This window comes from Paramisgurnus dabryanus, chromosome 22, assembly GCF_030506205.2.
Source record: "Paramisgurnus dabryanus chromosome 22, PD_genome_1.1, whole genome shotgun sequence".
Classification (NCBI taxonomy): domain Eukaryota; kingdom Metazoa; phylum Chordata; class Actinopteri; order Cypriniformes; family Cobitidae; genus Paramisgurnus; species Paramisgurnus dabryanus.
This window is the reverse complement of record NC_133358.1, coordinates 31,308,144-31,332,904: the sequence shown is the minus strand read 5'-3', so window position 1 is coordinate 31,332,904 and position 24,761 is coordinate 31,308,144. Positions and strand designations below refer to the sequence as shown.

Sequence of the window (24,761 nt, the reverse complement as noted above, 5' to 3'; positions counted from 1 at the left end):
CAAACAGAGTACTTAACCCTGCTCGCAGAGGGGAACAGACACACAAGATAAGTGAACTCAATGCACAGATTGCAGATGAAGCAGCAGATGTATTTTACTGTGAAAGTCTGGAAATGCCAGCTGATAAAGGAGAGATATTCACTATGCTGTCCACTTCTAAAACAGGGAAGCAACTTAAGGTGAAGATTGACACTGGAGCACGTTGCAATGTACTGTCCAGAGATGTTCTCCAGCACATCGATCCAGATGCCCACATCGACCACAATCAGACTGTCAACCTTGTAGCTTACGGAGGCCAGATCATAAAGACTTTAGGGGCTCTATCTTGCACCCAGCACAATTGACTTTGTCCGTGACGCATGTATCATTCATATTTTGCCCCGGCGCACAGCGGGTTTTTCCCGTCACAGAAGCACGTCGGCAAACTAGGGAATGAACTTGCGCTCCCTGGGTGGTTCAGCGCAAAAAAAGAGGCGTGTTCCGGCGCAAACCATCCCTGATGCTATTTTGCAGTTTCAAAAAACAATTGCGCTACTGACCAGAAAAAAAAAGTTTAAAGTCAGTGGCGCGTTGCGCGTTGTTCATTATGCTATTTTAAGGGCGCATGCTTGACCATAATGTATAGCGTGCACAACGCGCATACACTTTGCTTATCTAATCTACACAGATGCAACGGTTATTTTTGCAAATCATAAATTGTTACACTTAAAAATATTAATACACGAGATAAGGGGAATCATAGTGGTGAGCATTGTGGTGATAGTTTTTATTTATTCTCATGCAAATAACGATTAAAATATTTTCATAACTTTGTTGTGTGGCTGTATTACGTTTATTTTATGTAAATAATAGTTAAAATGTTTTCATAAGAAACCTTAATGTATATGAACTTGATTTGTAAGTGTACTTTGGGGTTGGACCTTGCTTGCGTTTCTTGGGTCCGATTTCAAAGCCCCCAAACCCTTTCAGCGGTGAGGGTGGACGCAGCGATGTCCTCTGCTGGCGTCAAGTCCTGAGGCAGATCCACCTCCCGTTACACGGCGTGCCCGATTTTGGCAAGCGTGGGATTCCCCCGTACAAGGACGTGGGTCTCCTCGGCTGTGAACCGCTCCTGGCGTGCGCCTGGTAAATCCGTCATAATAATAGCAACCCGCCATGGAACTTGCGCCCTTGCGTTTAAAGGGAATGTTGGCTAGCGTTCTGATTGGTTTATTTGACGTTACGCCCAAACCACACCTATGAATAATGAACCTACTTCAGACCAACCCCTTATTGATTTGCGCCCGGCGCAAGAGTTATTTCTCACGCCGGGAAAATAGCAACAGCGCCCAAGATCCGCCCACAAACTCACTTGCGCGTTGCGCTTCGCACTTGCGTTTCAGATCGTTAAAATAGGGCCCTAGGTGTCACCTATGTAAACTTCACATGCGGAACGTTACAGTTCCACATTGTGGAAAATAATGTAAAACCACTATTGGGTCTCAGAGACAGTGTCAAACTGGGCTTTGTGCATCTGGGTCAGAACGTGCATGACCTCGAGCAGGGGGCACCCGAGCTCACAGAGTTTAAAGATCTATTTGATTGCAGTACTGTAGGCAAACTGCCTGTGGTGTATCACATGCGGCTGGACCCTTCTGTGCACCCCACAATATGTGCCCCCAGACGAGTGCCATTGGCAATGAAGGACAAAATAATCAAGGAGCTTCACAGAATGACTGAGCTGGGAGTTATCAAACCTGTTCAGGAGCCCACTGAGTGGGTGTCGTCCATGGTGGCTGCATGTAAAAAAGATGGTGCTGTAAGACTCTGTATCGATCCTGTGTACCTCAATAAAGCCCTCAAGCCGCACCAAACAAAGGAACCCCTTCAATTACATGATGTACCAGACTTACCATGGGCCTTTACAGCAGCTGATGTTTTTGAGTGGGGGGGGGAAGAACACTTAGTGCTTGTGGACTCATACTCGGGCTGGTTTGAAATAGACCAGCTCCCAAACATGACCAGTGCGACCATAGTAACCAGGTTAAAGCGCCACTTTGCCACTCATGGAGCCCCTCAGCAGCTAATGACCGACAACGCAGCATACTTCACAAGCAAGGAGTTTCTGGACTTTGCCAGCACATGGGACTTCCGTCACATCACCAGCAGCCCTCACTACCCCCAGTCTAATGGGCTAGCTGAGCGGGCTGTACGCTCAGCCAAACACCTGCTAGAAAAGTGTGCACGAGATGGAACAGATGTGTATGCAGCACTATTAAGTTTATGCAACATTCCAAGGTATGGGCTGCCCTCACCAGCCCAACGCCTGCTTTCTAGACGTACCAAGACCCTCATTCCTATGACCAAAGCAATGTATATGCCAAAGGTGGAAACACAGGTTAAGGAAGCCTTAACACATGCCAGAAAAAAGGGGAAGTCATGTTATGACAGATCAGCTAAGCCTTTGACTTCATTGCATGCAGGACAGACGGTGAGATCAGTTCAGTTCAGTTCAGTTCAAGTTTATTTGTCATATGCATATTAGTACAGAGTACCACAGCAATGAAATACGATATGCCTTGGCACTCTCTCAGCATTAATCAATAATTTAATAATTTAATTAAAATACTATTAAAAGAAAAAGAAAAAGGAAAAAAAATAAACATCCAACGACATAAATACAATAGCTAAGACCAAACCTCAACCCTCCATCCTCTCTCACTATCATTAAGTGATCTTATGACCTGTGGGTAGAAGCTATCTCTAAACCGTGATGTGCGTGTAGGGATGCTCTGTAAACGTCTTCCTGATGGAAGTTGGGTAAAAAGGTTATGAGCCGGATGACTAGCATCCTTTAAAATACTTAGGGCCTTCTTAGTACTGCGTCGCCAGTAGATGTTTTGGAGCGATTCTAGTGGAACACCGATAATCTTAGATGCAGTTTTTACAACCTTTGATAAAAGATTCAATTCATGTGAAGTAGCCCTGCCAAACCACACTGTAATGTTGCCTGTTAGTATACTCTCAATTGGGCAACGATAGAAATTTTTTAAAATATTAGATGACATACCATATTTCTTGAGACACCTCAAGAAATAAAGCCTCTGATGTGCCTTCTTAATAGCAAAATTAATATGAATAGACCATAAAAGAGAGTCTGAAATGTGGATGCCTAAAAACTTAAAATCATTTACAATTTCAACGGCAGAGTTATTAATATAGACAGGTGTATGTGTGGATTTATTCCTTCTAAAATCTATAATGACCTCCTTAGTTTTTCCCACATTAAGGGACAGGTTGTTTCTCTCACACCACATGATCAGATTATTCACCTCATCCCTATAGGCACTGTCATTATTGCTGTCAATAAGTCCTACCACCGTAGTATCGTCCGCAAATTTCACAATAGTATTTGTGGGATGTTTTGCAGTACAGTCATAAGTGTACAGGCTGTATAATAAGGGACTAAGACAGCAACCTTGAGGTGCTCCGGTATCCGGTATTTAACACGATAGAGGCTGAGTGTGTATTGCCAACCCTAACTGTCTGGGGGCGGTCTGTTAAAAAGTCCTGTATCCACCTGCAGATGGAATTAAAGAGGCCCAGATCTGTCAGTTTAGATATTAAAATAGAAGGTCTAATGGTATTGAAGGCACTGCTATAATCAACAAACAGCATCCTGACATACCTATCCCTCCCCTCTAGGTGTTGAAGTACAGTATGTAAAACTAAGGATACAGCATCATCCACAGCTCTGTTTGATCTATATGCAAACTGTAATGGATCAGTTGAAGCAGGAATGCAGCTGTTAATATACTGTTTCACAAGTAGTAGACAACTTTTTGCAGACAAACAGGGGATATGATAGATTGGCAACAGTTATAGGGAGAGCATCGCAGCCAAACAGTTACCAGGTTCAGGCCGGAGAAGCTACGTATGTGAGAAACAGACGCCACCTCTTACAAACACCTGAACGATATACACCATCGGCAGCAACAGAGGTCCAGGTTATGGACAATACTGAACCCCCAATGGAGCCCCAGCCTAATGTGGAACAGCCACAAACAGAACAGATGCAGGAACCACCTCTGGTTATCACCCGGTCAGGCAGGATATCAAAGCCTAACTCTCTGTACAAAGACTATGTTACGTAGATGTCCTTATGCTTATCAGCTTATACACTGCTGTGCATTGGTAGCTGTTTAAATCTTCTGTTGAATTACTGATAACTTGGTTTCAAGTAAATGTTCATTAGTTATTAAAATGTATCTATCTTTAAGGAGGGGGATGTAGATCATATTTATGGTTGTTGTGACCCCCGTCATGGTTCGTAAGCAGTGACGTATGCGGGGACCCAGAAGCAGGGTGGAAGACACATGTATGCGGGTTTAGAAAATAAAGAGGTTCACTCAGTAACGCTAAGTTGTATGTGATTTATATGCATCCATCTACAGCTTCTCTATGCGTTTCAAAAGCGAGGGGGGAGCAGTGGATTGAGACGTTGGTTGCAATTTGCAACCTCACCACTAGATGCTTCTAAAATTTACACACTGCACCTTTAAATTTAGTACACTGAAGAAAATGATTCATTGAATTTAATAAATTTTTTAAGTAAGTTGTTGCAATCAATTTATTTAAGATAAATTTAAACAAAAAGATTAGTAAAGTAAAATAAAATATAAAACTTTTGTTTAAATGTAGCTTAAATAAATTGATTGCAACCACTTACCTTAAAAAACCCGGATTAAATTCAATGAATCATTTTTTTCAGTGTACTGACGCTGCATACTGACACAAAATATCATAATCACGTATGAATTATGAACAGACTATTGGAAAATCAGTAAAACAACTTCAGCTAATATTATGCCGTGTTTGGACTAAAAATTGAATAAATATTACTCGTCTCTTTAGAAATTTGAAGTAAACATAAACTCAATCAATATTTCTCCAAACATGCACGCCTTTGAACCAAAAGCCCCGAGGGATATTATTTTGTAAAGAGCTTTCATGATGAGCATGCATTACATTTTTCTCAATGAATGCGACTGAGAGTAGAGCCCTGCATTTCAGCCCAAGCCCGACCCGACCTTTTTACACCCCTCAGGTCGGGTTTCGGCCAATTTTAACGTCACAGCTGGGCGGACCTCGGGCTTATTTAGGCTTCTCCATCTTTTTATATTTTTCAATTTAATTAAAATAACATTTTGACAGACGATGATTGCAAAACAAACGTAGTAAGACTTTTAACCTATAGCACGAGTCCGCTATAAGCACAGCCAGCCACACATTTACAATGCAGCTGTTGCTTATTTAACAGCAGGACCTTCAGCGCACCGGGAAAAATATTAATGGAGGACTAAATTAAAACCTTGTATACTGCGCATAATCTATGCAAACAGCATCCAAGACATAATCTATAATACATATATATATATGCATAGCGAAGTTGTAAAATAAGGCAGGTTGCATGTTTATTCGGTTTCATGTTTATTTCGTTTCGTTTTGCAGCTATAGCCCTTTTCATTTTTTTTATTTCTGCACCCGTTGCAGCTGCGAGCAGCAGAGCAACCTGCCTCCGCTTTTTAAAAATAGTGTGTGTTGATAATAAACATTTAAACTAACACTGTGATATGCTGAAAATATATATTTTATATAGTTGTTATTATAGACAAGTGAAGTGTTGATCTGAGAGTTCAATTCATCAAACATGTCGTCAACTTGCTGTCGGCTGCGAACCGCTTGTTGGAACAAACAAAAATACTCTAAAATGTAAATAAAAAAAGAAATATAACTATTTTGCCATTTAAAACAAATCTGAACTGCTTTAATTGCTGCAAGAGTAGTACAGCTGTATAAGGAGTGTAAGGAGTTATTTTTTGCTATTTCTGCGGATTTCTTTTGCAAAATTATGCGGAATTTTGCAGAATAATTAAAAATGTTTTAAAACGATCTGAGAGAATGTGTGTGTGAATATTACAAAACAATAAAATATTTTATAATTACATTTTATTAAAGGATTACCCTGAATTAAACTGGACCAACATGAACCAACAGATAATGGACAATGTGCTGTCACGACCATAGAGTTTTATATAAATTACATATATTACTGTCTACAGTGTAACAGTAAAAAGAAAAGGCTTCTCATAATGAATGTAGCCTATATCAAGATAAGTTCATCTGTTTAACAACACAATGTATATTTATCTTGTAAACGGATTTGAAATAATAATAGTTGCGTCACTTAGCAATAGAGACGATAGCGAATTCATTATCTTCTCCGCGGTAAGTTTTATTTCAAATTCAAGTTTTACATATTAAATATTAAATAGTTTGTGCTTTCTCTCATAAAAACCTCACAGCAAACAGCACAGACTTCTAAACACACGCGATGCAGTGACTATACAGTATCTGCGGTCACAGATTCCTAATGGGGATAATTAGGAATTTTATTTTCCTCTATAAGGCCTATATTTTCTTCTTTTCTTTTATTTTCTGAGCACCGGACTTGTGCTGAGTCTGACAGGACATTTTGAGCGTACTAAACTTCAAATCAAATGAATCAAATATTTTCTTTATTGTTTATCAATTATTCCATAAGTCCCAGTTCTGGGCCCCCCTCTGGGCCCCTCCCCACCCTGGGCCCGGGACAACAGACCCGTTTGTCCCCCCTGTCGGCGGGCGTGTATATATATATATATATATATATATATATATATGTATATATATGTATATATATATATATATATATATATATATATATATATATATATATATATATATATATATATATATATATATATATATATATATGTATATATATATATATATATATGTATATATAAATGTGTATATATATATATATATATATATATATATATATATATATATATATATATATGTATATATATATATATGTATATATATATATATGTATATATATATATATATATATATATGTATATATATATATATGTATATATATGTATATATATATATATGTATGTATATATATATATATATATATATATATATATATATATATATATACATATATATATATATTAGGGCTGTCAATAGATTAAAATATTTAATCGCAAATTAATCGCACATTTTTATCTGTTCTAAATTTACCTAAATGTAACACTTTTCAAGTTTTTAATGCTACAATCAGCATGGATTTGTATAATATATATATATATATATATATGCAAATGTAAGTCTGCAACAGCCTGTTTACATTTTCAACAGAACCATCAGCCATAGTTTTATAAATGTTTTTGCCTTTAGAAGACTTTGTTCTTTCTCCATTTCTGTTTGCTGCTGCATCATTTGTGACCTGTGCTGGCAAATTGAGTTTGGATGAGCAAATTTTAAAAAATGTGTCATTTATATTTTAACATTCTCTATTAAAAAACTTCAAAACAATTGGAACAATTGTTGGAATCTGACAAAGCATGACAGAACTATACCTGTTTACGCAGAGCAAAAACAATATTAAAATGTTTTTCTTTTATTGTTTAATTTTGACATTGAGACAGACCGCTTTAAGAGACTGTGGGGTAATGCAAGGGTTTGATATAATGTTACACAACAGATACTTTTACTCAACAGTTAACCAAGCATTCACTTCACATATAACAGATAATAGGTCATACCTGCGTGAATTCTTGTAAAAAAAAACAGATATTTTTAAAACTGTAATTTTGTGTTAGATGTCTATTTTTATCGGGGTCGCGCACTCGCGTGTTTGTGTGCATGCGCTTCAGACGTCTGCGTCAAACATCGCTTTTGAGCCTTGTCACTCTTAATAACTCTTTTAACATCAATCAGGGCTGGGTTTCCCGATAACGATTGAACTTAGCACTTAAGAGCGCTTTCTACGAGCTACTTTACGAACATTCGTTGTTCATTTACGTGCGTTTCCCAAAGATGCACGTAAAACGATCATTCGCAGCTGGGTTTTAAGTGCTACTTACGAGTCGCTATCCATTTGTCAAGTGCTGAAATGTCACCAATAGAATGACTCGAATTTGTAGCAGAAGCTTGTTTAGGCTAATGATCTTCAGCCGATGTGCACTAATATTTTTAATAATATATTTTCATTATTGTTCAATGACTTTTTAAATGTTTTAAAAATGTATTAAATATTATTTTCCGTATTTAGTTAGGACTCGTCCCACTGCGAAATGCCTTCTGCGTTTCTATTATAGTTTCTATTATTATTGTTGATGCAGCCATTTTGCGTAATTGATAACCGGTAATTTATTAAACAATACGGAGGAAAAATACTCATGTACCACTCTGGGCCGGGTTTCCCAAAAGCATCGTAAGGCTAAGTAGATCGTAAAAAAGATCGTACGAATCATCTTAGAATTATGGGCTGTTTCCCAAAAGCTTCGTAACTTAAGTTGCACTTGAAAATCATCGTAGATCTACGAGTGCTCTGGAGTGCATCGTAAGACAACAGAGTTACACGGTCACCTGCAGGACAACCAGCAAATTGCACTCCTGCAATGACGATAATGTAATGTTTTAAATGTTTATTTATTTATTGGGTTCTTCTTTGTTTATTTTATATTAAATATATAATATAATATATTTAAAATTCAAATGAGAAATCAAATTTAAATGACTAAACATAAATTAATAAAGAAGGAAAACGTATTTTGTACAAGTTGGTAAAAGTTTTTTTTTATTTTGGTAAAAGTTGGTATAGCAAATTGATAAATGGTTCATACCGATTGCTGCTATAATTCATCTAAACATTGTTTTGAAGGGAAATGGCATCTAATTAATCTAGACAGCGCCGGTCACTTGCGGTCACTTGTTGCGTCTCAATTCATCCAGCTGTGGGCCAAACAGAAATTTCATGTTGCGTTAATCGCGCGTTAATAAAATAAGTGCCGTTAAAATGAATTTGCGTTAACGTGTTATTAACGCGTTTATTTTGACAGCCCTAATATATATATATATATATATATATATATATATATATATATATATATATATATATATATAATAGGTAAAAGTATACCTGTAATTTCAAATTGAATTATTAAATTGATTTAATAGATTAAATACTTTAAAGCACTCTTTTTCTTCCTTCTTGGACAACCAACCAATCACAAGATTGTGTCACACGTAGCAACGGGGTCAACCCCACCTACTCACTAAGATAAAAGTTTTAATTTTTCCTTACTCAGAGTTGCTCTCAGATCAGTCCGGAATCTCTCTTAAGCTAATACTCCTACGTAAAAGTTTTTAAGCTAAATTAAGAGTTTTCTGAGAGGACTCTTAGAATCTTTATGAATACGGGCCCAGAAATGTATTTATGTCAGTCTGTTTATAGACATGTTTATAAAATATGCTTAAAATATGCTTAAACATCTTAATTTAACTAAGGCATAGCCCTGCCTTTAGGTAAGCCTTGTGTGTGAAACCAGGCATTTAATTCTGAATTTGACAATAAATGAAATGTATTGTATAGAGATTAGACTACCCCCTAAAAAATAAAGGGGTTATTTTTAACCCAGCGTTGGGTCAAATATTAACATTTTGGGTTAATTTAAGCCAATGTTGGGTTAAAAATAACCCCCTATTTTTGTAATATAGATTTCAGGGTTTCTTAGTCTAAAATCCCCGCATTAAATCTGAGTGTTGAGGTGAGGATGAAACTTTTGAATCCAGATGGAAACTAAAACAAGATGTTATGTTAGGAAAAGACTAGAAACATTGTGTATTTCAGGTCCAAATCAGGCTTGAAAGATATGAAAAGAAAACTTACAAAACATACACTTACTGATTTCTTTTCTTCCAAAGTTTTTGGTTGTGTCATGTCAAGAAACTTGAAAAACTCTCTCATTCCTCTATAACTGAGATCCCATGATTGATCCTGGATTGTTTGATAATCTTCATCAAATGTTTCTCCCTGACAGTTGTCAAACAGAAAATAGATCGGCTGATTCTTCTTCTCATCTACAGCACACTTGACTTTAGCTTCTTTGACAGCTTTCAGAGCATTTTTAGGAGGATACCCTTTTGAGTGCGTGAAGAGTAACACAATGTTATCAGCAATATCTTTGCCAAATAAAGACTGAACAGCCTTAAATATGTATCGTTGTCTGTCAGAGAGATTTTGATCTGCCTTCATCACAAAACACACTGCATTGATTTCATTCATCACATCTTCAGATGTGCATAAACGTAATCTTCTCTCTATTTCACGCTCAGCTCCACGAGTGTTTCCATATCCTGGTGTATCAATGATTGTTAAATCAACTGAAGTCTCTTGTATATAAACACCATAGACAGTGATATCAGAGGTCTGACTGTAAACTGATGCTGTGTTACTCTGATCGTCTGTGATCTCAAACCAAACTTTGTCTTCTCTTTTAACATCTAAGATGTAGTTGATCATAGTATTGATGAGAGTTGTTTTTCCAGTGCCTGTTTCTCCCACCATCAGTATGATTTTATGAGGTTTATTTGTGTCTCTTTCCCCAAAGGTGATTTTTCTGTAGGACTCAGATTGATTCAGATTATCTGTTGTTGATTTAAAACGATATCGTTTAGGATTTCCATCTTCAATTAAGATGATTTTCTTCATAACTTCATCAGATTGTTTTGCCTGAGAGTTTTCTCTGTAGTGTTTAAACAGAAACATACAATAATAATATAAAGCACTAGTTAGCACTAGTAATAATACACAGTTCTAGTTTGTGTTGGTGGAGCAATTTAGGGTGACCATACGCGCCATTCTTCCCGGACGCATCCCGGATGCATCCTGACCAGGATTTTGGGTTCGTCTTCCGGAAGTCGTATTTGTCGACCGCATACGTCATAAAGGATTATTATTATTATTACAGAAAAGCAGCCGTTATCTTTAAAGGTAAGAATGAAACTACGATTGTATGTCTTATGTTTTTAACTGAATGGCGTATGCAGTCAACAAATACGAATTCCGGAAGACACACCGAAATCCTGGCCAGGACGCGTCCGGGAAGAATGGCATGTATGGTCACCCTAAGCAATTTGATATACAGAGTGGGGGTTGCACCATTTGTGCTTGAGGTCTCAGTTTAAGCATTTGTATACCATTATAAAATTATATATAAAAAATGTTAATATTTTGTTTTTAATTGCATGTTGGTCAAGCACAGGACTGTATTCAGTATAAAACTTATTCAACCAATATGTACATCATTCTTGCCTGATGTCATCATACAAAATTAATAATTATTAGAAAAAAGCAATAATGAACCCACACCCCTAAACCTAACCATTCCTAGTGCAAAAGCAGATCATAGAAAAATACATGAAAGAGATTGTATAAGAATTAAAAACCTTGTACAACAGTTATGAATTGCCACATTATTGTGATGTGTTTCTGTATTTGGATCTTTGTGAGTATTTGCAGTGCGTGTTTTGTCAAACTGTGTTGGTCGAGCAATTTGATATACAGGGTGGGGTGGCACCAGTTATACTGAAAAATGACAGTATATGATGATGTTTCTATCTTACCCATGTGAGATTCGCTGTGAGTCTGCCATGACTGTTTTCAGGCCAGGGTCGCTTTCAGTTTGATGCTACAGTAAAGATTAAAACAGAAAAATTATGTTTTCAAAAACAAGTAAAACTAGATGTTGGCCTGAGAAAGCCTGATCTGAACGTTTAAAACAGTTTGTAGTTTAACAGGAATGTTTTAGTATGTAGCTATCATTATTTAACACAAATTTAGCATGATGTAGCATGATGTTAACATCATTTTCAGGGGTTAAAGGAAAAATAAATCATGAGCCTTTTTTTGTTGTGTTGCGTGGGTGGACATACACAGGGTTTTTTGGCAAACAAAAAATAACATTATTTGAAAATGATTTTCCCTTTCATTATCAACATAATTATTTTTTGAATTATTTGTTATTAACATTATATTATTTCATTTTGGATGTTAATAGAAAGAATATGGCATACAGGTGCATGTCACAGATAGTTATAAAACTTTTCAATTCTTCAAAGTAAAATCTATTAAAATAATGACAGTAATAATTCAATTGGAATATCAAGATTTTTGTCAAAATCATGCAGTCCTAAAAGGAAATTAATATAAAGTACAATAATGAAATATACAAAGACAGTTTATTAGAGAAAACTACTGTTGAGTTCAATTTACAACAACAAAAACATTAAATACTCCAAGATCTAGATAATGGGAAATTTATAAAACAGAAAATACACAAATAGTTACAGAAAACGTTGGGGTTGCTTGACTGTAACCTTGTTCCCTGAAAAAGCGGAATGAAATGCTGCGCTGCTAAGCGCTATGGGGAAACGTCTTTATTGTTGACCAGCTGAATATAGTGTGCAAACACGTCAATGAAATTGACCCGGAGGTATATAGCCTCGGTTGATGACGACATCACAGCGCTCCCGATGCGAGGCTATAAAATAGATGAGCACCAGCTGTGTCATCAGATCTTTTGTTTTCAGACCAGTCCTGGTACATCCACTGTACGGCAAGACAGCGCAGCAAAAAAGCCTTTTACTAAAGCAGTAGAAGAGGCTACTCCCTTGGTGGAGTGAGCTCTCAGACCTGCTGGCGAGACTTGACCGCGCGCCTCAAAGGCAAGAGCAATGGCATCCCTAACCCAATGTGATATGGACTGCCTGGTGGCCGCAGCACCTCTGTTGCGGCCCCCAAAACAGACAAACAACTGCTCTGACTTACGCCACTGGCTAGTGCGGTGGACATAAGTCTGAAGAGCACGGACTGGACACAATCTGTGGTATAACTCCTGCTCCGGCGTGGTGAACGGCGGAGGGCAGAAAGTCTCAAAAATGACCGGATGTGCAGTCGAAAAGGGAACCTTAGGCAGGTAATCAGGATAAGGATGTAAAATCAACTTCACCATTCCTGGGGCAAAATCTAGACAGGATGGCGAGATCGCCAGAGCCTGCATATCCCCAATTCTTTTTAAAGAAGTTATCGCCATTAGAACAACCATCTTTAGTGTCAGAAGTCTATCAGACGCTGACTCTAGAGGTTCAAAAGGGGGTCTGAACCAGGGCCCGGTTCCCCGATAACGTTCACTCTTAGCGTGCTAAGAAGACTCAAAAAGATATATCTTACCAAAGTTGTTGATGTTCCTAAGTGTGTTCCCCGAAGTGTCTCTTAGGAAGCTTCTTAACACGCTGCCTCTAAGTTCGACGTACAATGGCGCTGTCCCAAGTGAAGGTGCTGAATTATTTGCGATCGATCACTCAGGGATCGATTTTCCACTTCACGCGAATGTGCATTATGTCGTTAAGAAAGACAACACGTTATATACAAATGGAACATTACTCAAATTATTCCATTCACATTTATTTTAACATAGTTTAAGTTATCAGTAAAATATAGACTATTAATTAAATGATCAAATTGTCAGTAATACGGGTAGACGAACCGGGTATCCCTCGCTATTTATCCACCCTCCTTATCCCGTTGTGCCACTTGTGCCGCTTCTTGACATGGGTTTTGACTTTAAAAAAATATGTAATACACTTTTATACGAATGTTAATGTACTTAACAATCAGAATTGATTGGCAAGCAGCTGCAGTATTTCTGTTTAATGCGGTATTGCTTACCATTAATGTTTTCAATAAAAAGCAACCTAGTTAGATAGAGAATATGGTCTGAGAAGATCTAGCAGCTCCATAATGAGTTGTCTTGGAAGGCGATTTTTTTATTTAGCCACGTCAGGCAAAATGTCAAAAGGTTTAAGGGTTGACGAATAAAAAATTGGCATGGACTAAACAGTTACGCGGCCGGTGTTGTGTGGAAGTCTGTTCCCCCTATGTTTCCTTTCAGTTTAGTGTTTTTATAGCATTTTTATGACATTATACGTTTATTCTTTATATACATTGAAAGTTTTAATACTGAGATGTATGTGTGTGCATTTATGTAATGTATCTTGACTGTTCATGATTATAAGTCAATTATTTTTACAGTATGAATCATATTATATGTATAATATATAATAATTATGTTTGGAAACATAACATTTTTAAAACAAACAGTAGAGAAAAAAGAAAAGAAAAAGACAGGCTATATGTTAAAAGACATAAAACTGTCAAATATGAAATATTTAATAAATTGTATAATAGAATACATGATATTATTGCTTTTTAGTGTAACCAATTGAAATCTTTAGTCTTTCTAAATAAATTATAAATGTAACGTGATGAAAACGCTATAAACATAGAGGGAACAGACTTCAATGAGGAACAAACACCGGCGCCGTCTTTGATTCATTAGTTCTGATACCAAATAAAGTCAACTGCATAAATAGTCCCGTATCCATTGCAAACATATTTTATTATAAGTCTTAAAAATGTCCATAACATAAAATCATTGTAAGCATACCATAGTTTGACTTGTACTGCGATGCGCTGATTTCTAAAGACTGCGGCGGTAGCGTTTTGCCCTCAAACAACGGTAAGAGAGAGCTTACGAATGGTCCAGACCAACCTTACGAAAGTGTGACTTACAGAAGATATACTTAGCGTACGAACGTTTTGGGAATCGTGCCATAGAGTTAAGAGAGAGGTTAAGGAATAGGTTAAGAACTACTTAGCGATAAGAACGTTTTGGGGAACCGGGCCCAGACCCTCAAGGACTATAGCTAGGTCCCACAAAGGAATCTTAGTTCTTGCTGTAGGCCTCAATCATTGGATGCCTCCCGAGCGGCGTCCCGTCCACCAAAGCGTGGCAAGCGAAAAAGCGGCCACATAAAACCTGAGAGTGGATGGGCATAAGCTGCTGACAGCTTTTCCTGCAGAAAACTCAGAACTGTAGCAAACTGGCAGTTAACAGGATCTGCATTATGTGTCATGCACCATGCTTCAAAGACACCCCATTTAAAGGCATAATTATTTTTAGTGGAAGGAGCCCTAGCACTCAAAATAGTGTCAATAACATCAGGCGACAAACCTGTGTCCCTCAGTTGGTACCCTTAGGAGCCAAACATGGAGATTCCACTGGTCGGGCCTGAGATGCATTATCATATGAGACAGAAGGCCCCTCCTCTCCGGACTCGCCCATGGCGAGCCGTTGAGGAGAGATATTATCTCTAAAGAACCATACTCTGTTCAGCCAACGCGATGCTATCAGAAAGAGGCAAGAGCCTTGCTGGCGAACTCTGGCTAGAACCTGCGGGAGCAGCCCACTGGAGGAAACGCATAAAGGCGTTTGTCCGGCCATGTGTGCGCCATTGCGTCCAGACCCAGGGGGGGGGGGCTGGGGAACTCAGAGAGAAGTAAAGGAGACATTGCGCTATCTGAAAAGAGGCCAAGAGGTCCACTTTCTCTCTGTAAAATCAGGTCCATATCTGAGACACTATGTCTGGGTGGGGTTTCCATTCCCCAGTCGATAATGTCTGCCTGGACATTAAATCTGCTCCTATATACAGGTTTTCTGGGATGTACACTGTTCTGAGCCCAGAGAAAAATCTGCCTCGCTATCTTGTTCAGATTGCGCGAGCGCCGACCTCCCTGGTGACTTATGTATGAGACTGTCGCTGTGTTGTCCACCCGCACTAGGACATGACAGCTTCTCAGTTGGCGGAGAAAGTATTTCAGGGCCAGAAATACAGCTGTCAGCTCTAGGCAATTGATGTGCCAACCGAGCTGATGACCCTCCCATTCCCCTTGAGCTGGACAACCATCTAAGGTTGCTCCCCAGCCAGTCAGGGAGGCGTCTGTCATTAGCAATTTGCGATGACAAGTCGCTCATAGCGTGGGACCCAAGGCAACAAACCGGGGTCTTATCCACATAGTTAATGTATGAAGCCCGTGGCGCATCACTTTAATCAGCCTTTGAGGGTTGGCCCTTGGATGAAACCCTCCGGCTCTGAGTCACAACTAAAACGGTGTCATATGCAACAGCCCCAAAGGAATCACCGTGGATGCTGATGCCATAAACCCTAATATCCTCTGATATTATTTCACAGTGAGATCCTGGCCTAGCCTGACTCTGCTCAGGGTATGCTGAATGGCCTCGATTCGTGCGGGAGACAAATGTGCCCGCATCGTAATCGAATCCCAGACTATCCCTAAATAAGTCATTCTCTGGGCATGAGAAAGAACGCTTTTCTTGGCGTTGAGTCTCAACCCTAGAAAAAGTAGATGTGCTAACACAATGTTTTTGTGTTGGAGCGCCACCTCTCGCGATTTTGCTAGTATTAGCCAATCATCCATGTAATTTAAAAAGCGGATGCCCCGGAGTCTCAATGGAGCCAGTGCTGCATCCATACATTTTGTGTGTGTGTGTGGGGTGATAAAGCTAGGCAGACTGTAAGAACCAGGAAGTATCTGCTGTAAAAGCCTGACCTTCTCTCTGGAAGGGGAACATGTTCTATGGCCCCTTTCATCAGTAGAGTTTGTATTTCTTGCAACAGTACGTGCGTTCGTTCTGGTCTCACGAAAGTGAATATCACGCCATTGAAGTGCGGAGGACGACGAATAAATTGGATTATGTATCCTAAGTGTACTGTGCTTATTACCCAAGCAGAAACGCCTGGCAGGAGTTTCCACGCTGCCAGACTCTCTGATAATGGTATTAATTTTATTATTTCCTCTTAGGGGAATGCTAAAAACCCTGCACGGGGGCCTTTAACATTGAAGACAGAGGGCCTTTAACATTACGCTGGAAACCGTGTGAATATTCGCTCATGCTTTTAACTTTAGTGAATTTCGTGACAACGGAGTCAACCGTGTCACCAAATAAACCCAATGGGGAAACAGGGGCATTTAAAAGAAAAGTTTTATCCTTCTCATTTATGCCTGACAGATTTAGCCATAAATGCCTCTCTGTGTTTACCAGAGCAGACATAGTACGGCCGATAGCGCGAGCCGTTTATTTAATGACACGGAGAGACAGATCTGTAGTCATACGCAACTCGTCAAATGTCTCTTTGTCTATCGTCTCGCCTGCACTCAAATCCTTTAACAGATCAGCCTGGTATGCCTGTAATATTGCCATAGTATGCAGCCCAGCACCAGCCTGACCTGCGGCTTGATAAGCTTGGCCCACGAGAGCTGAAGTTATTTTACACGGTTTCGTGGGCAAGGTAGGCTTCTTTAATGAGGATGCCGAGCCAGGCGAGAGATAACTCGCGAGCGTCTCTTCCACCTGTGGCATTTCGGTATATCCGCGCGTCTTCGTACCCACGATAGTCGTAAATTGACGCCGTGGGCATGAAGCATGCAATGAGTATGGTCTTTCCCATGATTTATTTAATTCACTATGGAAATCCTCAAAGAAAGGGAGAGGCTCATGTTTTGTCCTCTCCCCTTGTCACTAGAAACCTATCTGCTAGTTTACTTTGTTTGGGGTTCTGTGGCTCGTGAGGCCAATCAATTTGCAACCTGGCGCGTGTTACCACCTCGAGAAGCTCCTCGACCGACTTTCATCGCGCGAGAAACGCTCGGAGGCTGGTTTATGAAACTCAGCAGAACCGAGAGAGATATCATCAATGTCATTATTATAATTACCCCCACATAAACCGAAGAAACACCGGAGTGCGCTTCAGAATCACGCGAGGAAATATAACTTAATTTGAGGTTGCGGTCAGAAATAATCACGGCGAGCACGAAGCATTTTTATTGTGAATGATTCACAATGCTAGCACTCATCAGACTGTATAAAGCCATGACCGCATGCTCCTCCCCCAAACACACAAAACAGTTAAGTGTGTGTGTCGTCCTTCGCCATAAAGCGAAAACAAACACGACTTAGACTGCTAATGACTCTTCTTACTCATATTTTCCTTTTAACTTAAACTCCTTTAAAATCGGAAATAGAGAAAGTCTGCACTCTATCTTGTTGGAATCAAACTCCTAACAAAGATCTCAAGTGAAGTTCAAAAGGTAAGAAAGAGATTTGCATTTCAGTGTAGCACACACACATTCAGTAGTTGGTCTGAAAATAAAAAGACCTGATGACACAGCTGGTGCTCATCTATTTTATAGCCTCGCATCGGGTGCGCTGTGATGTCGTCATCAGCCGAGGCTATATACCTCTGGGTCAATTTCATTGACGTGTTTGCACACTATATTCAGCTGGTCAACAATAAAGACGTTTCCCCATAGCGCTTAGCAGCGCAGCATTGAGAGTAGCTTTTGAAAGGGAACTGCTGTTCCATTCAATTAACAAAAAAAAAACAACAACATTAAAGTGCTTAGATCATTGAAAGCTTTAGCTTAACAGAAGCTTTATTTCTTCTTTTTTTGCTTGGGTTTTGAGTCATCAGAACTCTGATGACGTCTTTTCAACATATTTGCAGATGCAGTTGGTGAGGCTGGTGGAGTGGAGGTAGGGGAGGCATAAAAGAGAGGAAAGAACCTTTCTGGGCCAGAGATGGAAGTTAGTGGCCCAGAGGATGCTGTGGGTGGCCCACAAGAGGTAGTGTCTGGCTGACTGAGAAGAGAGTGCTTTTCTGGCTGGCCTAGATGTGGTGGTGGCTGTCCCAAAAGAGGGAAGTTGTTTGATTGTTCCAGGGAAGGTAGAGGCTAGCTGAGAAAAGGGATGTTTTCTGACTGGCCCAATTGAGGTGGTGGCTGTCCAAAAAAGGGAGGTAATTTGACTTTCCTAGAGGAGATAGATGTGGCATTTGATGGTTCATCAGAGGAGGCTTTGGCTGGCCTTTTGGTTTTTATGGCCTGTTGCACTAGTTTATTTGCTACCTCCGATGAAAGCATCTTTGTTGCCTCACTTATCCTTTTCTACTTTAATGCCTGTTCTCTCTCCTTCTTTTTTTGTAAGTGTAATTGGTAGTTCTGGTATGATGGCAGGACAGCCTCAAAGGCTGGTCTATGGTGATAGTTGAGCTGCCCAGTCCCTGACTTTCATTATGGACTTCACAACTGCAAGGTTCTCATAAGTTTCCACATTCAAGGAGCACCTGTCGGTTTCGAGGATATCGTCCATTACATTGAACCTTCCCTCTCCCAGGGGGCCTGTGAAAATAGAAAGAACGTCTTTAACCAGCTTAAAAAGGGTGAAATACCTCACACCTCTCTTTGCATTTTTTAAAGATGAAACTCAGCTCCACCAGTCTACATCCACTCTGCTTTCCTTTTTGACATATCTCTTGCATGAAGTACAAGGTCTGAATCAAATGGTTACAGTATGCACGAACCTCCTCCTCTAGTTGACCAACCTCTTCCGACAGACCAATATGAGGGAAAGGCTCTCCTAATGCCATAAAAGCTCCACACACAGTGTCACACTGAATAAGACATGGAGTCTGAGCAGTGAGGTGATTGTTTTGTACAGGGGTAGATTTTTAAGTAATTACTCAGCCTACTCATTTGTACAGAAAACAAGACAAAAATACCAAGTAAGAAAGTTGTCACAGGTCGGAGCGGACCACCTCTAACGTGAGTCACGCCCCTCCCTCAGTTTCCACCCCGAGGAGTTCCCAAAATGCCCCAATGACCAAACTGACGAGAAACAGAATAAAATATAACAATCTTTATTAAATATTAAAAAGGGTTCTTAAAAGTTAAGTTCTGGGGCTCTGGATAGCTCTGAGTCGCTTCTGACTCTCACAGGGAATTACAGGTAGGTCTTCCGACTTCCTCTCTTCATCCACACGTGAATCACAGGGGAGTATTCTCAGCTTTCGCTCTTTGTGTCTTTCAGATGGACTCCAGGTGGACGTTCCAACCCCCCTTCCTGGACTAAGAGCAGATACAGGTAAGTACCATGGGGAATGGATAGGTAAGTACCTTAACTGGCCACCTTAGGCGTGTAGGGGAGTACGCTGGGCTTACAGCACGAGCGTCTAGAAGGTATACAGGTGCATGCCTGGACTTGGAACTGGAGACGTCTAGAAGGTATACAGGTAAGTACACTGCACTTTTAAGGCATACAGGTTGGTATACAAGGAGACACACTGGGCGCTGGACTTTAGGCGTACAGGTGAGTACACGGGTAGGTACACTGGGCTCTTGGCTTCGGGCGTACAGGTGAGTATACAGGAGGTACACTGGGCTCTTGGCTTTGGGCGTACAGGTGAGTATACAGGGAGGTACGCTAGGCTCTTGGCTTTGGGCGTACAGGTGAGTATACAGGGAGGTACACTGGGCTCTTGGCTTTGGGCGTACAGGTGAGTATACAGGGAATACACTGGGCTCTTAGCTTTGGGCGTACAGATGAGTATACAGGGAGGTACACTGGGCTCTTATCTTTGGGCGTACAGGTGAGTATACAGGTAGGTACACTGGGCGCTTGGCTTTGGGCGTACAAGTGAGTATACAGGGAGGTACACTGGGCTCTTGGCTTTGGGCGTACAGGTGAGTATACAGGTAGGTACACTGGGCGCTTGGCTTTGGGCGTACAGGTGAGTATACAGGGGGTACACTGGGCTCTTAGCTTTGGGCGTACAGGTGAGTATACAGGTAGGTACACTGGGCGCTTGGCTTTGGGCGTACAGGTGAGTATACAGGGGGTACACTGGGCTCTTGGCTTTGGGCCTACAGGTGAGTATACAGGTAGGTATGCTGAGCTCTTGGCTGTGGGCATACAGGTGAGTATCCTAGGCTTTTAGCTGGAATGGTATTCAACTCACCGGCCCATGGATAGGCGGATGTCAGGCTTTAGCTCTTCGAGGCTCGGGTGGCTGGAGAGGACGTATATGCACAGAGCAACTTCTAGCCTTCCTCATTGGGACAGACTTCTAAGGAACACTTTGACGTTGACTTCCAACACGTAGTGGAACAGTCCCACAATGACACAGAGCCCTTGGCTCAGACCTACAGATGGTGGGTAGGTTGAGGTAAGGCGCCACACAATGTGATGTACTGCTCGAGTGAGCCAATCGCTTCCCTCTCCTCTCTTCCAAAAAGCAGGATAAGAGATCTAGACAGGGGCGGGCATCTGAAAACACTCACAGATGTATAATTATACACAGAGACAGCACATATGCTTTCTCCACACAACAGCCATTTCAAGTTTTCCCTCCTTCGTTACTCCACACAATATTCACAGCAAATTCTTACTTTATACAGTTGCCACGCCACCACCAGGCGGGGGAAAGGGGTTAAGGAGTCGCAGTCGAGTGTATATATATATAGACAACAGTCGCCCAACGTCACCAGTTCACTTCTTCTAACGCAGGCTTTCTCTTCGGCCTAGGGAGTGATCGCTGACAACATTGGCACAGCACAACACTACAATTCTTCAGGTGTACACATGTCAAAAAGACTCACCCACTGCACTTCACACACTCACGGTGAATTAGGGTCAGAATCACAATGTTTGGCCAGGGAATAGTCCTGGGTAGTTGAAGGGGTCGGTGCGGAGGATGACCATAGGAGGACGTCAAGACCACGACCGTTAAACACACTCCTTCTTCTCGGCCGGTTCCGGCTCACCCACCGATCCTCAACACGGGTGGGGCCGCTCACACACTGCTCGGATACACAGAAGATACACTGGGGTGCAGTATTAGCAATGGTGTAAAACAACACAAGACGAATTCCAATGTAACTCACAGTTTCCTTCGACACTTAATACTTCCCTCTTTCTTCCAGATGTCTGGTGCATCTGAGGCGGTTATACACAATTCCTCTGTTTGTTCCCCCTTTGGTCCGTTTTCCCTTGTCCTTCAACAATTCTTTCGAGCTAAACAATCACTTCAGCACAAAGACTTCAGAAGGAATGATTAAACAACTTAACTCTGTCTTTCTTCAGCCCAAATCCTCCAGTTCGACTTCGCCCAGCCTGCAATGTCTACGTTAACACACCTCTCCAACACACCAAACAATTCCGTCTCACCCACAGCGCTTGCTGGAATAAACTTCTCCTTCCTGTTTCCTGATGCTCTATTTATACTCCTCCTCTTCTCTGAAATGCCCAATCGCCACGCTTATTAAGCACACCTGAAGCCCGTATCACTTGATTTCGGTTGCCCGGAGTTATCGGAACTGGCAGGGTGTTTCAGTGAAAATGGTCCGGGCGGAACTATTTCCGCCAATTTGGGTTCCGCTGTATAAAGTCACTCCGTGACAAAGTCATTGTTTGCAGTCAAAGGAGTGGTGGTAACCTTGGGCATGGCTACATTACACTAATTCGTTCGTTGATGATTAAAAACAAGTTGTGTAGCAAAATACAGTTTCTGTCGTGTTTTATTTGGCATTTTGTAAAATTCCATTGACTTCTCTTGGAAGACTCATTGCTCGCTGATATATCACTCCGCCGTCGGAAACAGAAAAGGGTCTGTTTACATGTGGTTGTAGTTTTTTTGCTCGGTTTCTCTCAGAAGAAAATTTTCCCATATTTGTAGAGCTGGACCAGAATATTCAAATATTCGTTACGTGGGTTGACATTCGATTTTCAGTTTTGAGATTCTAATATATATATATAAATATTTTACAGCGTTAATGCAGAGCTTTTGCCAAGCAGGAAGTGCGCTTCACACTCCCGCTCTATAGGTGGCGCAGAGAGACCAACATCCATAGCCAACAGCCACCAAACGCCACCATTCAAGAGATCAGGAAGAGATCGCCTCTTTTAATAAAACTGTAGACAGACAGACAGACAGACACACGCACAGAAATTCTGCCTTTATTAACGAGAAAAATATGTTCAGCCCCTCCTTCCGAAGCTTCGAATATTTGATTTGATTTCTACTAGAGCTTCGAAGTTCAAAAAAATTTATGCTGAACAGCCCTACATACTTGATGGCTCAGTGACCAGCTTTAGCTTTGAAGTTGAGCTCGATTGTGACTGTCTATACGCTAGACACCGAGCGTACTTGTACGGCAAAGTGGTTGTCGCCATCAAGTGGTCGGGAGTGTGCTAACGCTTCAGACTCAAATATAGAACGGAAGTATATACGCGGTTGTGAGGTATCTGAAAAAATAGTTCCACTATAGCAAATAACACAAATCATACATTGCGCCAATATTTTGTTTTTAATCATCAACGAACACCACGAACCACTCGGTGAGAAGCACAGTTTTAAAAATGAATGTTAAGTGTTGTTTTAATGATATGTTTGTGCATGGCCATTGACTTCCATTCTGAAGCAGTCAGGAGACGCTTCTAAACGAGTCAAAAACTCAAGACACGACCCATTATCAAAATTTCTGTGTCCATCACTGTAGTTCATCCAAAACAAACCAGAAATGAGACTCAAAGTGTTAAATACCGGAATTATCCTTTAACAGACGCCAAGGCCACCAGGGTCAGATTTTTAATTGTGAGAAACTTCAGACTCGCTGACTGCAGAGGCTTGAAAGGAGTGGCCTGCAGGGCTTTCAGTACCATGGACAGGTCCCAAGGAGGAATAGAGGAGAGCCCTGAGGGGTTTTGCCATCGCACACCCCTTATAAACCTAATAACCAGGTCGTGCTGACCCACTGACCTGCCGTTTATCTGGACATGTTGAGCAGAAATCGCAGCAACATCTACTTAAATGGTGGAAGGTGACAGCGTGTCTCGTAGAAGCATTCCCGTCCACGTGAGGAATACATGTGAAGATTCCACAGCTCGGGACACAGGTGCCATAAAGTGCCCCCTCCTTGAGAAAGAAAGTCCTTCCTCTGGAATCTGCCAGGGCTGTGTCAAGGAGCATGAGTTCAGAAAACCAGCTCCTGGTGGGCCAATAAGGAGCCACCTGTAATATGAGGGAAAGACATGGGGGGGCGACAGATACTGGAGACGTCATAGAACACGAGCCAACCATCTCCATCTGAACCAATGCTTGCTGCAGATCAGTGCTGAGAGTCTGAGGATGTACCTGCTGAATCAATTCAGTACTGTGATGCAGAGAACGTCCTTCCGGAGATTTGCAACCACACCTTTAACAGGGCTCAACAACAGAAGGGGGGGGGCCTCCCCAGAGAAACGTAACCCAACTAAGCAGATCCGTCAGGGGTCACGCTCTCACAGTGATAACATGAACCCCCCTAAACGCCGCCTCAGCGTGCTGAATGCCCAAGCACAAGAGAAAGAGATTGTGACTATCCTTAGGACCCATACATTTGCTGCATCCCAAACAACACAGACGAAATGACATCTTAAAAAAGACGCACTTCGCTGTGACACCAGAGAATGGCTGTCTTGAAAAAGACACAAATTTCACTCGTGCTGTTCTTTTACGGAAAAACACTCTTTAGCTGTGCTGAGTTTATGAAGCGCACAGGGGGAAGGCAACGCACACACTTAAACTCAAGTACAAAACTGAGAGGTGGAAATCCAGAAGCTTACACTGCAAAGTGCTGAGTGGCCGTCAACTATGAGCAAGCAGCGTCTTCCCAAGCAGGTAAGGAGAGCTTCTCAATAGCAGTTGATCTGCCGGCTTTCAAAGTGAAAAGAGGGATTTTGCATTGCCACTGCCTCTCATTTAATACTCACCTGGCAGGGCGGTGCCGGCAGATGCAAGTACCTGCATGCAAAGTTCATTGGCGTTTTAGTAGTTTCTCGAAGTGGATTGGTCCCGTGAAGCGCGTTCCCAGTTCGTGGGTCATGACGTGACAACGTAGTGACCGACTGAAAGGGAAAATTTTATGATCTGTGAGTTTTGTGTCACAGTGAACCACTATTAACTCATTCCCCACCAGCCTTTTTTTGAAAAGTTGCCCCCCAGCATTTTTTCACAAGTTTAAAAAAAACACTTCAAGGAAAATTTCTTCTAAAAATATATAAAACACAAATATATCAAATGAGAGAACATACCCTCTGCTTTCAAACAAACAATAAACAAACAAACAAAAACGGGAAAAAAATCAT

The 24,761-nt window shown here is 40.9% G+C and overlaps 1 protein-coding gene across 1 annotated transcript in view; it reads right to left on the bottom strand.

Moving 5' to 3' along the window:
* The window catches only part of LOC135740499 (uncharacterized), a 47,942-nt gene that overhangs the window by 18,648 nt on the left and 4,533 nt on the right, over window positions 1–24,761 (bottom strand). The window contains exons 2-3 of the mRNA XM_065258884.2: window positions 11,506–11,570; window positions 9,785–10,625 (exon numbers count right to left, since the gene is read on the bottom strand). Coding sequence (XP_065114956.1) covers window positions 9,785–10,625; window positions 11,506–11,534 — 870 coding nt within the window. The 5' untranslated portion in view covers window positions 11,535–11,570. The remainder of the gene's footprint in view (window positions 1–9,784; window positions 10,626–11,505; window positions 11,571–24,761) is intronic.